Below are 14,582 nucleotides of genomic sequence, written 5' to 3'. Positions count from 1 at the left end.
ACTTATTTGTACATTTTTGCACACTTTACTGTACTGCTATCGCGCTCTGACATGTAAGTAAGTACAGACACACAATTATTTGTAGATTTATGCACACTTGTGTAAGTGGAGAGTTGATCAGAGTCAAATGTTTGCTTGTTGCTATTCCACTCGAATGCATTAAGGCTCCATTCGTAAAGCGAGGGTTTGCTTTGATTGGTTGACAGACTGACTGATTGATGATCAACAACCGAGTGAGGAATATTTTCGAAAGCCAGCAAATTCCATTTTCCACAATAATTTTCCTTTCTGTTGTAATTAAATACTGACACACATTTCGTAAAATTTCTGCTGTACAATTTATGCTTCTCTTAGGGTTTTTCTTTTTTTTTTTTTTTGCTTCCTAGTACGAAATGCTTTGTGTAACTCTACCTCAGACGAATTAATGGCAAAAACTCAGAAATGCATCTCAGTTGAGACTGAGAGTTTGGGAGAACAGCAGAACAAGAATTTAAAGGCTTTGAATCAATATTCGAGCAAAAAGTGATTTTAAATTGAGAGAAAAATGCATTTGCCAAAGCCAAAGCCAGAGCCCGAGCCCGAGCCCGAGCTAGAGCCTGAGCCGTGTAAAGTGCTTAAACTTGGACTGCATTCAATTTGGACACAAATAGCAAATGCCAGCAATCAGAGAGAATAACTTGGAAGCTGTTGCGCAAACTTAACCCATATGACAATTGACGGGGGGAAGCAGCCTTCAATTGAAACTTGGCAACTTTCTGTGTGACTGAGCTGCGTTGCGGCCGATGATAATCGGGCATGGAAGCGATATCTATAAGATATGTGAGCTCATAAGTTAATGTCCGTTTCACGAGCTAAATAAATATCGTTAAATAGATAAGCAAAGAAGCCAGCAAATAGAATTATTTTTGCCACGCAGCACACAGAGAAGACGACCGCAGAGCGAGTGCCAGAGCCGGAGCCGGAGCCGTAGCCGGAGCCATAGCCAGAGCTCAGAGTCAGGATGTTGGCCAAAACGACAAACGACAAACGACCCACGGCGGACAAAGGACACGGGACAGGGGCACGGGATACACTCGGACGATTGGACGATTGGACTTGGGACATTTGGACGTTTGTGTCGTTTGTCGTTAGTCGCCGGGGCCACATTCAATTGCTGCCAACTGGCGAGCGAGCTAAGGGCTCCAGCACATATGAGCTGGCAGACAGCACCTGCAGCAGCAGCGGCAGCGGCAGCGGCGACAGCAGCAGCAATAGCAACAGCAGCTGGCAGAGGCAAGTGCTTGACCACTGCCGTTCGCTTGCCATGAAGATAATTTAGAAAGCCGCACAAAGCACAAAGCACACACAGACACAGACACAGAGAACGGGAGAGGCAGAGTTGGGCCATCAGTCAATGCAGAGAAGGCTGTGTGCCGCTTAAATTAGAGAGGGCGAGAGGGAGAGGGTGGGAGAGAACATTAAGTAAGTAAGTTTTGTGGTTGCAATTGAAAAACGAGCTAAAGCTCTCTTAAAGCGGGCAACAGCGGCCAGCAATGTGGCCGACACTTCATTAACGTGGCCTGACCCGTTGGCCCGTTGGCCCGTTGGCGCGTTGGCTCTTGGCCATTTTAATGATCAGCAGCTGCAGCTGCCGCTGCAGTTGATCACAGTTGAAGCTGTTCAACGACCAGCTATGCATTTAATTGCTCTTTGTGGGCGAGCAAAGGACCAGCAGTTCACAATATTTTGGCTGCTTGCCAACTAGCAGTATTGCGAATGTCTGTCTGTGCATTTGTGTGTGGCTATGTGTATGTGTGGCCCGCTTATCTTTTCAGTTAAATGCCTATGCCTAGGTCGCTAATCAAATTATGAAAGCCTTGTTAACAACAAGAACAACAACGAGAACAATTGTGAGCAATGACGATGTGCATTGGGATAAGAATGCAAGTCGGAATTCACCTGGTCAGTGGCCTATGGCATGCATTGATAACCAACGGGCCAGCACAGGTGCTGTGTAGCCCGAAATATGCAAATCAAAGATGGCCGTCTGCATTTGAAGTATATTAAAGTAATCATTTCACTCACTTAATCTAATTAGATCGTCAGCAGTGTGAGTGAGATGGCATGCTATGCAGGCCAACTCTACAAACAGCTGATTTACCTAGTCTACTCAGCTGAGCCTCTTTAAAGATGGCGTTCCCATGCATACAACTACTTTTCGCTCACTCAATCTTAAGTGACAGATCGACTTTCGACTCGTCTCTTTCTATTTCTCTGAGCAACCAAATTATGAAAGTCCTGTTAACAAGAGCAACCAATAGCAAACAACAAGAACTTTAAGCAATGTCAACGTGCATTCGGGACAGGAGCTGGGTCAAATTTCATCTGGTCAGTCGGCCATGCGATGCGTTGTTAATCAAAAAGGCAAGTCAAGTCAAATATGTCAGCTGGAGCTAGAAGCCTTCAATTACCTGAACGCCTGTAAATATGCTAGTCTCGTGAGCTTTTGCTTGTAATACTCGTATCTTGGCAAAAGTTTGCACCCGTCTGTGCTCTATCAAAGTTAATATGATGCGCAACTTAGCACAAAGTCAAAATCTTTAAGAGTAGTGTGTGTGCGTGTGCAGCAGCAGCAGCCTGTTGACGGTTCCATAAAACCGAATACATAAAACATGTGTTAAACTTTGGCCTACAGATTTACACTTGGCCCCAGACAGCGGCAATACAAGCGCTCTGTCCATCGTCAAGGCTTAGACGTTGCCTATCACTCTCTTCCCCCTTCCCATCCATCCATCTGCTCGTCTGTCTGTACGTCCAGCTGTCCGACTCGCTGTCTGGCCTTGGCTTGCCAAATTTGTGGCTGTCAACGTCAACGTAACGCCAGCCACTACGCCACAGCCAAGCATCATCTCCAGCACCAGCACCAGCACCAGCACCAGCTCCATCTCTATCTCCATCTTTAACGACAACGACATCATCGTTGTTCTTGTACTCGTTTCTCCTTGTTGTCGTTGCCTCATCATCAGCAATTCCCAAGTGCGTGCAGTCGCCTTTAAGCTGCCTTTGTCTAGCTTTGGCCTCACAGCACTTTTACACTGGAAGAAAGTTTGTGATGCTATTCGCATAGTACAATTTTAATCAATTCCCATTCTCCAATATGAATTCAATTCATATTAAAAATCCTTTTGAATTATTAACAAATTATTAAGCTATCTAATTCTTAATTTGAAGTCATTTATTTCTTGCAGTGCAACTGATGGGGTTATATGTAGCTTAATAGAAGCTGCTGCGTGTCGCATGTCAAGCATGAGAGAGAATAAAGAAGAGAAGCCAAAGCAAGCAGAAAGGGGCGGGCCCTGAGTTAAAGCTGTGTGAAGAGGGTATAACGGCACATAAAGCACGACAGCTTCTTGCCATTGCTTTGCTTTGCATATGTTGCGTGTGAAAAGAACTGCGGGTGAGTGGAAGAGTGGGTGAGAGGGGGATAGCGAGAGTGCGTGTGTGCGGTGTTTCATTGGCTTTTCGGTGTGGGGAAGTGGGACAGGGACAGGAACAGAGGCATTGGTTATTGTGTTTATGGCTTTTTATAAGCCATGTCCCAAATCTGTCCGGCCTGAATTATTGGCCAAAGTTCAAAGGGCTTTGCCATGTTTGTTGCTTATTTGGCGATTTTCCCCAGATGAACGAAGGGCGTGGAGCATGCATGCGTATGTGTAATATATACATCTATATGCGAAGAAAAAGAAATGAAGGGCAAAGGCATAATTCAATCATCCGTTCAATTGCTTGCCAATGATCAATCAATCGAGCATATCATTAATTAATTCTACCATTTAGCCAGACGCCAAGCACTTAACAAGGCGCTTACACACAGACACACACTCATACACAACATCCCTAAATGAGCAGCAAAAAGAAGCCAAAAACTCGAGAAATCAACAGTCAGAGCCACAAGGCAGTCCAACCACACAGATACAAATAGGAGATAAGCCCAAAAAAACACTTTCATAAGCAGACACACACACACACATACTCACACATAGCAGTAAGAATGCGGTAGGCGGTTGGGCAGAGGGGGCGTGGCAACAGCTACTGCTGCTTGGCAGCAAAATTTATTTGGCCAACTTTCATGTCGACGCCGCGTTTTCGGCTCGACTCGTAGGTCGTGTGTATTTGTAATTAACTGTTATTTAATACGATTTGCCTTGATTTTGTGGCAACAAGCTAAGCACACACACACCCATAGGTATGGGGCCAGGACAGCCGCTTGATACGGGCGGGGAACGGGTGGGTTTTTTTTGGCTGCGGCATCAGTTCTATATAGAGCCGAGCGGTCGAGTGGCTCAGAGATTGTTAGACCTAAAAACCAAAAGCCAAACAGCACTTAAGTGTGTGTAAGTGTGTGTGTGTGTGAGAGTGTGTGTGTGTCCCATGTTGTTGCAACAATGCGCCAAGCGGGTATGCATGACTTGCTAGTCACAGTCATATGTAAGCTATAAGCTGACATACTTCAATCAATTTGATTGATTAATTTGAAAAATTAATCTAAACTGATGGTTGATTGATTGATTGATTGATTGACTGATCGACTGATTAACAGAGCATTTGACTATGTGATTGAAGGCTAAACTGATTTACAGACTGATTGATTGCTGGCTGATGACTGATTGATTGATTGATTGATTGACTAGTTGAATAAAATACTAACTGATTGATTGCTTAGCAGATTAAGTTGCGTTATGATTGATTGATTGATTGCTACTGCCTGGCTGATTGATTGATTGACAGACCAAGTTTATGTCTGATTGATACGCCAACTAACAATTAGCTTGTTGATTGACTGACTGATTGACTGATTGATGACTAGCTTACTCCAATGTGTGCTTAGTCTTGTCCACACTGCATTCGCTTGCTCAAGTCTTTTACAGGGTATTGCCGCTTCGATCACACACACGCCACACACTTGGACTTGAGTTGTTTGTTCTGCTAAGTAGTTGCTGCTCTCTTGTTCTGGCTGATATTGATAAATGTTGTTGTTGGCCAAAGGAACAGGGGGCGGAGTGAGCCGTGGGAGGGCAGCTTGTTTGCTGCTTAATGATGATACTTCTCGCTGTCAGCTTGGCGTCTAGTTGAGTCGCTCCGTTGGTGATTTGTCATTGATAAGGGTGACGACAACAGGTGGGGAACTTCGCACGAGGACTTATATTAGCTGATTGGAGATAAGCAGGATAACACCTGGATAACATCGAGAGCATGTTGCCAAAAGTTCACCCAGCCAGCCAGCCAGCCAGCCGAAAACTTAGTTTGCCAACAAATTGCGATTTGTGGCAAATTCAAAAGTTTCTCGCCAAAAACGTAGAAATAAACCTCCAGACATACATATGTTATGAGTGCATGTATGTGGGCATGTATCAGGCGACATTTATGCATCTTGCAAATGTGTTGCGTATGGAAATCGAATAAACCATTTCTGTGCGCAATTTCAAACGAAGCTCAACAGCGACGAAAAGTATGCTGCAATCCTATAATGTATATATATATATATATATATTTATGTATACATATGATTGGGTATATATGTGCATATATATATGTTTAGATTTGAACTACTTAAGACGGGTAGCTCAGGCAACAGCTGCTAAGAATTTGTTTCCTTGCTCGAAATTGTCTCTCTCTTTCACTCTCCTTCTCTTTCTCTTCCATTTCACTATATATTTTTCTACTGTCTCTCTGTCTATATCTTTATGCCCCATAAATATATATCTCTCTTTTCCTTTCCAGCTCTCTCTCTCTCTCTCTCTTGCTCCCTATCTCAATCTCTCTACTTCTCTCTCTATCTCGATCTATGGCTCTCTCTCTCCCTCTCTTGTCGTTCTGTTTCTTTTTCTTTTTTTTCTCACTGTCTCTCTCTGCCTTTCTCTCCTCTTATTTTTCTCAAATTATCTTTCTCTCTCGCTCTCTCTCTCTGTGTCTTTCACTTTCTCTCTGCTTCTCCCTCTCTCTCAAATATAAATGCTTATATATTCATATCGACTGCATAGAGGAATCAGCTTGGATCTGAGCTAACTGTAAATTAAATTCGTTTCGCGAGTGCAAAATACAAAATTTCAATACGAAAAAAAAGCGAAGACATTGAGCGCGGGCGGCGACAATGACGTTGGCAAAAAAGAAAACAAAGAGAATAATATGATGTTGTAAAAGAGGAAGCTAAAGAAGAAGTAGTGGCAGTAGAAGAAGAAGCAGCAGCAACAACTCTCGTAAGAAGAGCAGCAACAGCAGCAAAGAGGCTATAAAAACATGTGTAACTAGACGGCTTACAAGGATCACGCACTCAGTGACACTTAATGCGCCCCGCCACGCCCCCCGCCCACTGACAATGATACGCGACACACGCACGCACACACAGCAACAGCAACAGCAACAGCAACAGAGACAGCGACAAATAGAGAGAGGCAGAGAGGGAGGGAGAGAGAGAGCGAGAGACAGACAAACGCAATTAGCTTTTAGCCATCATAACATTATGAACGCTGAACTGACAGACGACTGCGACGTCGGCAGCGACTGCGACTGCGACTGCGACTGAACGACTGCTAACTGCTAATGATGAAGAGGCGAACAGCCGCGTCGCAGCAGTTGAAATCTGCAATAGAGACGTAGATGTTGGATGAATGAGGCGAGAGACGCCGTAAGCCGAGGCAGACACGGGCTGGCGGCGCTTGCGGTTGGGCGTAGGACGAGTGGGCGGGGTAACTGGGACAGCACATTATATGTTGATGTGCAGAAAGCAGAGCTCACGGCGCTGCCAACAATGCCGTTAACTTGTGTCGAGATTAAAATAAGGACACTCGCCGAGCAGCAAGCAAAAAGGGCAGCCAGAGACGCAGAGGGGCTGAGAGGCGGCGGCCATGGACGAGCAGGCTACGTGCCACACGGGCTGTTGTTGTTGCAAGTTGTGTGACTCGCATGAGTTGCAAGCTGTGGAAGCTTTGTTTATGATGTCAATTGCGAGCCGTAGTGATGGGCGGAAGGGGGGGCGTGGCACGAGCTAACTTTGAATAGGGCAGCAGCGAGGGGCACGTGGTCGGGGCTCGCCTGGGCAGCTGCCTAAAAATGACTGCGTAAATGATGATATGAGATTTGGGGAACACATTTTCTGCGGTGTCATTTGGCTACAGCGGAAACGGATATATGAGCAGGAAAAAGGGGGCGGCGGGTGGCGGGCGGCGGGCGGCGTTCGGCTGCTTGTCAACTGTCAAGCGGCGGAAACGGAAGGAAATTATTTAACACATACCCACACAGACTAGGCAAGAGACAGAGCTGGGTTAAGGCAGGCAACAGGCATTAGATGAGCAGCAACTCCAGCTCACTCGCTCTCTGTGTGTGTGTGTGTGTGTGTGTGTGTGTGTTGGGGCACTGCAAGTGGGAGATTATGTGGCACGATAATCATATTACGATTATGTCGCGTAAAATTTGCGCCACTCGCAGCGGCAGTTTAAGTGAAGTGAACTCCGCAACTTGAAGCACAACTGGCAGACGAAATGAGAAGGCATGTGGGGGCGGCTAGTGGGCGGGGCAAGGACAGACAGTAAAACATCAAATAATATAGCCAGAGCAGATAGAGCAAAGGGTTGCGACGTGCCCAACATTGACTTTTGCCCAGCTAAACAAATTCATTAAAATGATATTTTTACATTTCTACGTGGCACGAAAGGACAAAGGGAAGCAACGTGTGGAGCGAGGGAGACTGACAGCGCTAAAGAGTGAGAGAGAGACAGAGGTAATGTGGGTAGTTAGGAACTGGCGGAAATGGCTTCATAATAATACTCATATATTTATTAGCGAGTTCTTGTTGCAGCAAATGGCAGCCCAAGCGCCGGACCACAGCTAAAAACTCAAATTAAATTCTTCTCTGTGTGTGTGGAGAGTGGCAGAGGGAGAGAGAGAGAGAGAGAGAGAGAGAGGTGAGTTATGTAGTTGTGCTCAAACAGAAAGATAGTTGATTAGAGAGATAAATATTTGCACATGGGCATGAAATGCTATGAAGTGGGCTGGGTTCTATGTGACGGCGGGAAGGGATCGAAGCCAGTTTGTGTGTCTCTCTTGCTCACACTCTCACACTCTCTCTCTCTCTCTCTCTGTCACTCTCTTCATCTCTTTCTCATTTAATTTGTCTCTACATTTCTCTCTTTCTCTCTCTCTTCAGATCCTTTTCTTTCTCGCACTTGATCTCTCTCTCACTCTCTCACTTTCCTTTTCATTCTCATGCTCTCTCTCGCTCTTTCTGAATATCTCTCTCTAATTTAATCTCTCTCTCTCTATCTGACTCTGATACATTTTTTTCTCTATCGTGCTCTCTATCTCGCTCTTTTTTTTCTCAATTTCTCTCTCTCTCTTTCTTTCTCTTTCTTTGCTTCTCGCTTACTCAAACTTCTTCAATTTGCATCTCTTCCTTCATCTCTCTCCCTTCTTATCTCTCTCTTTCTCTCTGAGAGAGAGAGAGAGAGCGGTAGATAGAGAGATGCTCTCTATCTCTAGCTCTCTCTGTCGCTCTCTCTCTCTCTCTCTATCTCTCTCTCTCTCTCTCTCTCTCTCTCTCTCCCTCTCTCTCTCTCTCTCTGCCCCGCTCTCTCTCCTGCTCACACCATCCCAGTCTCTACCTCCATCTCTCTCTACCACTTTCTCTCACTCTTGATTCTACAGATCTTTAGGGCCTATTGACTTATCTTTCTCACTGTCTCACTGCAGCTGCCTTGCCATTGCTAGCTAATCGCAGCTTAGTCAAAAGTATGCCAGCGCTACACTGAGAGAAACAAGCCGTAATAAGCTCGCTTTGCTGTCGTTAGAGGCGGCAAGGGGCTGCTCTCGCTGTGTCATTAGCATGAGCACATGAGAGCTTAGCGCTTGAGGCGCCACTTGATGGCAATGCCACATGCTCCGCCTGCGCATTCACAATGCCATTTGACAGCGCCAATTTCGCTCAGTGCACAAAGTGTTTAATTGTTTAAATGTTATTTCATTGAATGGCGAATGCTGTGTCATACACAGCAAGACAAGGAGACAGCGAGCGAGTGGAAGGGGAGGGGGAGGGGGGTGGGGGTGGTAGGGGGAGGAATGGAGCCGAGCTGAGGCAAACGCTTAGCGTTAATGTTCTTCATTTATTGTCATTGTTGTTAATGTTTTCTGTGTGTGTGTGCGTGAGAAAAAAAGCATTTGCATGCCAAGCGCGCGAGAAAGGGGTAAAGACAGAGAGAGGGAGAGAGGAGAGCGGGGAAGAGAGTTGGCTATAAGTGGAAATGGGGTCTGGTTACGTGGTTAGCGCAGAGATTTTGCTTGAATGATTTTTATTGCTCGTTTGTAGTAAATTTGGTGTGTAATTAGAGAGACAGAGAGAGGACGAGGGAGAGGGAAGAAGAGACGAGAATGAGGGAGCGAGAGAGAGAGCGTGCAGAGCAAAGTAAAATAGGGTTTATTACAACAACGTGTGTGTGTGTGTGTGCGTGTGTGGGTGACAATGGCAAAGCCCAACTGCAACCGACAAAAAGAGTAAAGAAGTAGCAGAAGCTGTTAGCTGGGAGCAAAAGCGGAAGGATTGCGACAGCATAAAGAATGCCAAAATGCCAAATGCTAAACGGGCCGAAAATGAAATTCTGTTGCAACAAACAAAAAGAGGGAGAGAGAAAGACAGAGGGGGGGGGGGGGGGCAGCTACAACATGGCCTCGGGGTCAAAAGTCGACCAGATGAGAATGATAAGTAGTGGACGCAGTGCTCCATGATAAGCGGTAGCTGCAGTCGAATGCTTGATGCGGCAAGCTCCTGCGCATACCCTGTAGAATGCCAAGCGGCGGCGCTGACTCAAAGGAAACTTGATTAATAAAGAGATGCATTTAGAGGCAGTGCTTAGTCATCGTTGCTGCCTGTGGATACCCTGTATTGCTGTGTGTTAGCACGGCTACTGGCTGTAGGGGCAGTCGATGGCATTTACAGGGTATTTCATGCTAGGCTAGCCTCAGCATAAGCATTTTACAGGGTATATGTGAGTCAAAAAGCGTAAGCAACTGTTGCGTGTGCTTTGCTAGGGCAGCTGATAGTCGAGCACGTTCTATGCATTGAGCATTTTTTTCATTTCTAACTCAACAAATTATTACAGGGTATACAGTTGTGAAAATGCTTAAGCATATATACTAAAGGGCTGCTGTTGCATAGTTACAGGATAGTTACAGGGTATATCATGGCCAATAAATATAGAAGACACAATTAATAGCGGCCAGCTTTATTACAGGGTATAGAAAAGTCGTAAAGGTGCGGCATAAAAGCAGTTTCTGAGAACGCACTGCGAGTATAGTATGGTCTACATATAAAGCAGGCTCTCGCTGCTTTTGCAGGGTATTTAACAGTCTGGCAAACGTGTTCCCGAGCTGGAGTAAAACTTGTTTTATTTGTTGCATTTCGCAGAGCTAAAGAAATTTACTCGTTACACCGAGCGTAGCTCTGCCTGCTGGGTGTGCGAGTGTGCGAGTGTGTGTGCCCGAAAAGGGGAGGGGGCGTGGCTGTAGTTACTTTTGTTGCCGTGCTGTGGTCGTTTGGTCGTGCTAGCTGCCAATTGGCATGTTTTGGCCAACGTCTGGTGACGCCTCTTAAAGGCGCAATGCGAATAAAGCGAATGCGACTGCGACTGCGACTGCGACTCCGACTGCAGTTGCTATAAAATTTAATTCGCCTAGGGAAATGGGGAAAATGTGAAGCGTGAAACGTGACGTACATAGGATGCATAGAGAAACATTTCGAATTTCGTAGGGCCCGAGACTCGATCGAACAAACACACTTCTCAAATCGAAAGATGGCACTGGACAAGGCCAAGCCGATGTCGTTGCCGACTATGAAAAGTGAGGAGGAGGAGGAGTTGGAGGACGAGGAGGAGGCGGAGGCGGAGGCGGAGCTGGTGCCGGCGGAGGAGGAGCTGGCGCGAACCAACAGCAGCGAACAGAGCAGCGACAGCGATGGCAGCGAAAGTGCGTAAGATCTGATCATCGATCAAATCCGAACTCTGAATCTCTCGCTCACTCTCTGCCTTAGTCTTTAGCGATTCGGATGCTTACCGCAACTTGCCCAGCTTCGAGCAGCTGGAACAGGTCGAGGAGCAGCTGGAGGAGGAGGAAGAGGAGCAAGAGCAACAGCAGCAGCATATGGAGTTTCAGTATAGCCCACTCAATGGCGACTCGGACATGGACAGCGAGCTGGAGAACTCGAGCAATGAGTCTGTGGCGCTGCTCGCGCACGAAATGCTCTGCTGTGAGACAGACAGCGACAAGGACGAAGCTGAGGCTGAGCACGATGCACGAGAGGAGCAGGCGGAGCAATATGAGCAGGAGGAGGAGGAAGAGCAGGACGAGGAGGAGGAGGAGGAAGACGAAGACATCAGCAGCTATACAGAGGCGCAGCACAACTATGCGCTGCTCATGTGCAGCGAGGATGACGACGATCTTGAGCTAGAGCAACAGCAGCAGCAGCAGCAGCAACAGCAACAGCAGCTGCAGCTCGATCCCAAGCACACGCTCAAGGAAAGTGGAAATGAGTCCCTGCTGCTGCTCGCCGACCAGCAGGATCTGTCGCAACTAGCAATCGAATCGAAGCTTGAATGCAAAGCTGACAAATGAATTAAATGAAAATAAAACCTAGACTTTTCTTTGCTTTTCCTTTATACATAGCAAGGACAACGGGCAGAGCTTTTCATTTAAGCCCATTGAGCACGCATCTGAACTCAAATTCAAATTCAAATTCAAATTTCGAGCACAAGTCCAGAGCTCGTAGCTCAGCCAAATATTCTTCTTTTGTGAGACTTAAATTGAATCGAAAATTAATTTGCAAAGCTGAAGACTATATTTTCATTAGCTTTGCGCAATAATTTTCTCTGCCCATGCCACCTGCTCTGGTGTCACCACGTCTCGCCGAACTGTCCGTCCGTCCTTGCTTTCGTCCTACATTTTATCCTTTCTTCCGTTTCCCCTTTTGGTCAACCGTTCCATAGTTTGGTCCGTCCGTCCATCCATACATCTGCCCGTCTGTCCGACGGTTTCGTAGTCCGTCCGTTCCATAATATTTCTTTCCATCTGTCCATCCGTCCTTCTTTCAGTTTCATAGCTCGTTTTCCTCTCCATCTGCCCGTCTATTCTACTGCTCGTCGTCCGCCGTTTGCAGTCCGCTTGACCTTCCGTCTATCTCACTTTCCCTTCTCCATATGTTCATCCAACTGTTCGGTTGTTCCTCCGCACGTCCTGCAGTCCGACCATCTCTTCGACCGTCTGTCCATTCGTACGTCCATCCGTCTGCCTGTCTCCCTCTTTGTTTTTTATCTGTTCGTCCGTCCATCCGCATGAACGCAAGTCATTTTTCCACTTTTAACTCTCGAGACTTCAAGCTCGAAACTTTTAATAGCGATCACCAAACTTTGGCAGCTGAATCAGCTTCTACCTTTGCTCAACTTCATGTAAAAATATAATACAAGTTACACTTCTTATTTATTAAGATCACTTAAGACGCGTAAAAAAAATGGAATCAAGTTTCACTAGAATTGCAGGAAGTGTGGAAAGTCGAATGTGATTTGAAAGCGCTGCAAAGTCAAACACTAAAATTCCGAAGAAAATCAAATTTATATATTCAGAAAAAGATTCAAATCGAAGCCATTTTCCAGAGCTCAGCATGGGCTAACGTTGCTTTTGCAAATATTTAATGGGGCGTATACGTAATATCTACTGGCTAATGCAGCAAGTTGACTGTGAGGTCTAAAAACAATTTCAATACTTAGCAAATGTACTATAAAGGACAAAATATATTTCAGTCAGACTATTTAGTGGACAAATTGCATATTGTGAATATTACGTATACGTAATATTTGCTATTTGCTAACATAAATGTTGTCTGGAAGCTCAAAATGGCTATATTTCGCAAATTTGAGCTAAATGCAATGCAATTCACGTGAATGATGTGTCAGACATGACTTAAAGAAAGTTTCTGCGAGAGTGTCGACTGACGTATACGTAATATTTTGTGTATGCTCTGCTATAAGTGTCAAAGTTCTATTAGATTTGTCCACAGATGGCGTTCGCCAGGTTCTTTGATCACGCTAAGCCAGTGCTCACAGCTCGAGCATCTTAGAAGTGAAAACTGTTGAAGCTGTCTCCCGCGACAGCCACTTTGAGAACTCAGGCAGGCAGGCAAAGTGCGAGCAGAAGTTGAATTGATATTTTGAATATTACGTATACGCAAATACTTCACATGCTCTGACAGTAACAGCGATGCAGTTTGCAATAGATGTGAGCGAAATATAGCTCAAGGAATATATTACGTATACGCAAATAATATTAGCTAAGTAATAAATATTTCCCACAACGTTTTCAGCGCAGTTTAGAATGCGAGTTCAGTATTTGTCTGACGTGTACATATTATTTTCATAAATGCACAGAGAATTTTCCCATATAATATAATTGAAATAAGGCACACACGTTATAGATGTATATATGCTCAGCATAATATATGGAATATTTCAGAAATTCCATCTCAATAGAAGCGTAAAATGTGATCAAAATATTTCGAATAAAATGCATAACAATTAGATTTAACTTAGTTACTGCGGCTAAGTGCACACGTGACGTATGCGCAATATTTTGAATATAAACTTTAATAACAAAATAGCTAGCAAATATGGAAAATGTAGAGCAAAAATTTATGTTTGATAAATAAATTTCATATTTTACGAGAAAATGGCTTAAAGATCCCAGCAAATAGCTAAATCAAGGCCGAAACTGAATTGGTCCGGTTACATATTGGCAGTAAATCAAAGTTAACAAACAGTAAATCAGAGCCAGTACATTAGGCCCAGCAAAACTATGCAGCAATAAAGGCCAATCAAAAGTCTCGACTCGCAACTGGGGCGTATACGCAATATTTGTATTTCGATTGAAGAGTTACCAAAATTCCTGTTGCTCCAAATGTGTCAACAAAATATATGAAAATCATTTTTGAATTTAACTGGGAAGCACACGCAGAGGCAGAGCGTGAGGGGGAGATGCAGGTGGAGGCGGACTGGCTGGCTGCAGAGGACTCGCCGCTGGACTTGAAGTAGTCGCTGCATTGAGTCGAGTCGCGTCGAGTGGAGCTTCTATCTGATATTTTCGTTTTTTCTAGTTTCTTTCTTGAAGTGGGGCAACTTCGATGTGGCCCTCGAGGGAGCAGTGTTGCATGCCACTTGCTAGCCACTTGGGTGATGTTGTTAAGCGGCATTGCGCGGCACTTACCTGTGCGCCACATGCATCGGCCTGGCTCCAGCTGCAACTGGTTGTTGCAGCACGACTTCCGCACTGTCCAGCAAACACTTTCTTTCGCTTTTCGCGTTTCGCTTTTCGCTTTTCGCTTTTCTTTTTCTCGCTTTCTGTTTACACTTGCATTAACATTTTCATTTTCATTCGCATATATGTATTTATATATCAGAAACTTTTAATTAGTTGCAATTAGTTGCTCGCTGCTGCTGCTGCTGCTGCTAATTGCTGTGAAAAGCAAAAACAAAAACGGGAAAAAAATTCTTGTGTTTAATAATTTGATGTTTATT

General features: G+C 45.1%; 1 protein-coding gene across 1 annotated transcript; it reads left to right on the top strand.

The window, feature by feature from the left end:
- The first annotated feature begins 10,766 nt into the window (after positions 1-10,766).
- Positions 10,767-11,646, top strand: LOC111593484 (involucrin). The gene is made up of 2 exons (XM_023306245.2): positions 10,767-10,989; positions 11,054-11,646. Exons 1-2 carry the CDS (start codon positions 10,818-10,820, stop codon positions 11,632-11,634), a joined length of 753 nt encoding a protein of 250 aa, XP_023162013.1. The 5' UTR covers positions 10,767-10,817; the 3' UTR covers positions 11,635-11,646.
- The last annotated feature ends 2,936 nt before the right edge of the window (positions 11,647-14,582 follow it).

The sequence above is a fragment of the Drosophila hydei genome, unplaced genomic scaffold (genome assembly GCF_003285905.1).
Source record: "Drosophila hydei strain 15085-1641.00,03,60 unplaced genomic scaffold, DhydRS2 tig00000237-arrow-arrow-pilon, whole genome shotgun sequence".
NCBI lineage: Eukaryota > Metazoa > Arthropoda > Insecta > Diptera > Drosophilidae > Drosophila > Drosophila hydei.
The sequence above is the reverse complement of the archived record's forward strand: the minus strand, read 5'-3'. Positions and strand labels throughout refer to the sequence as shown.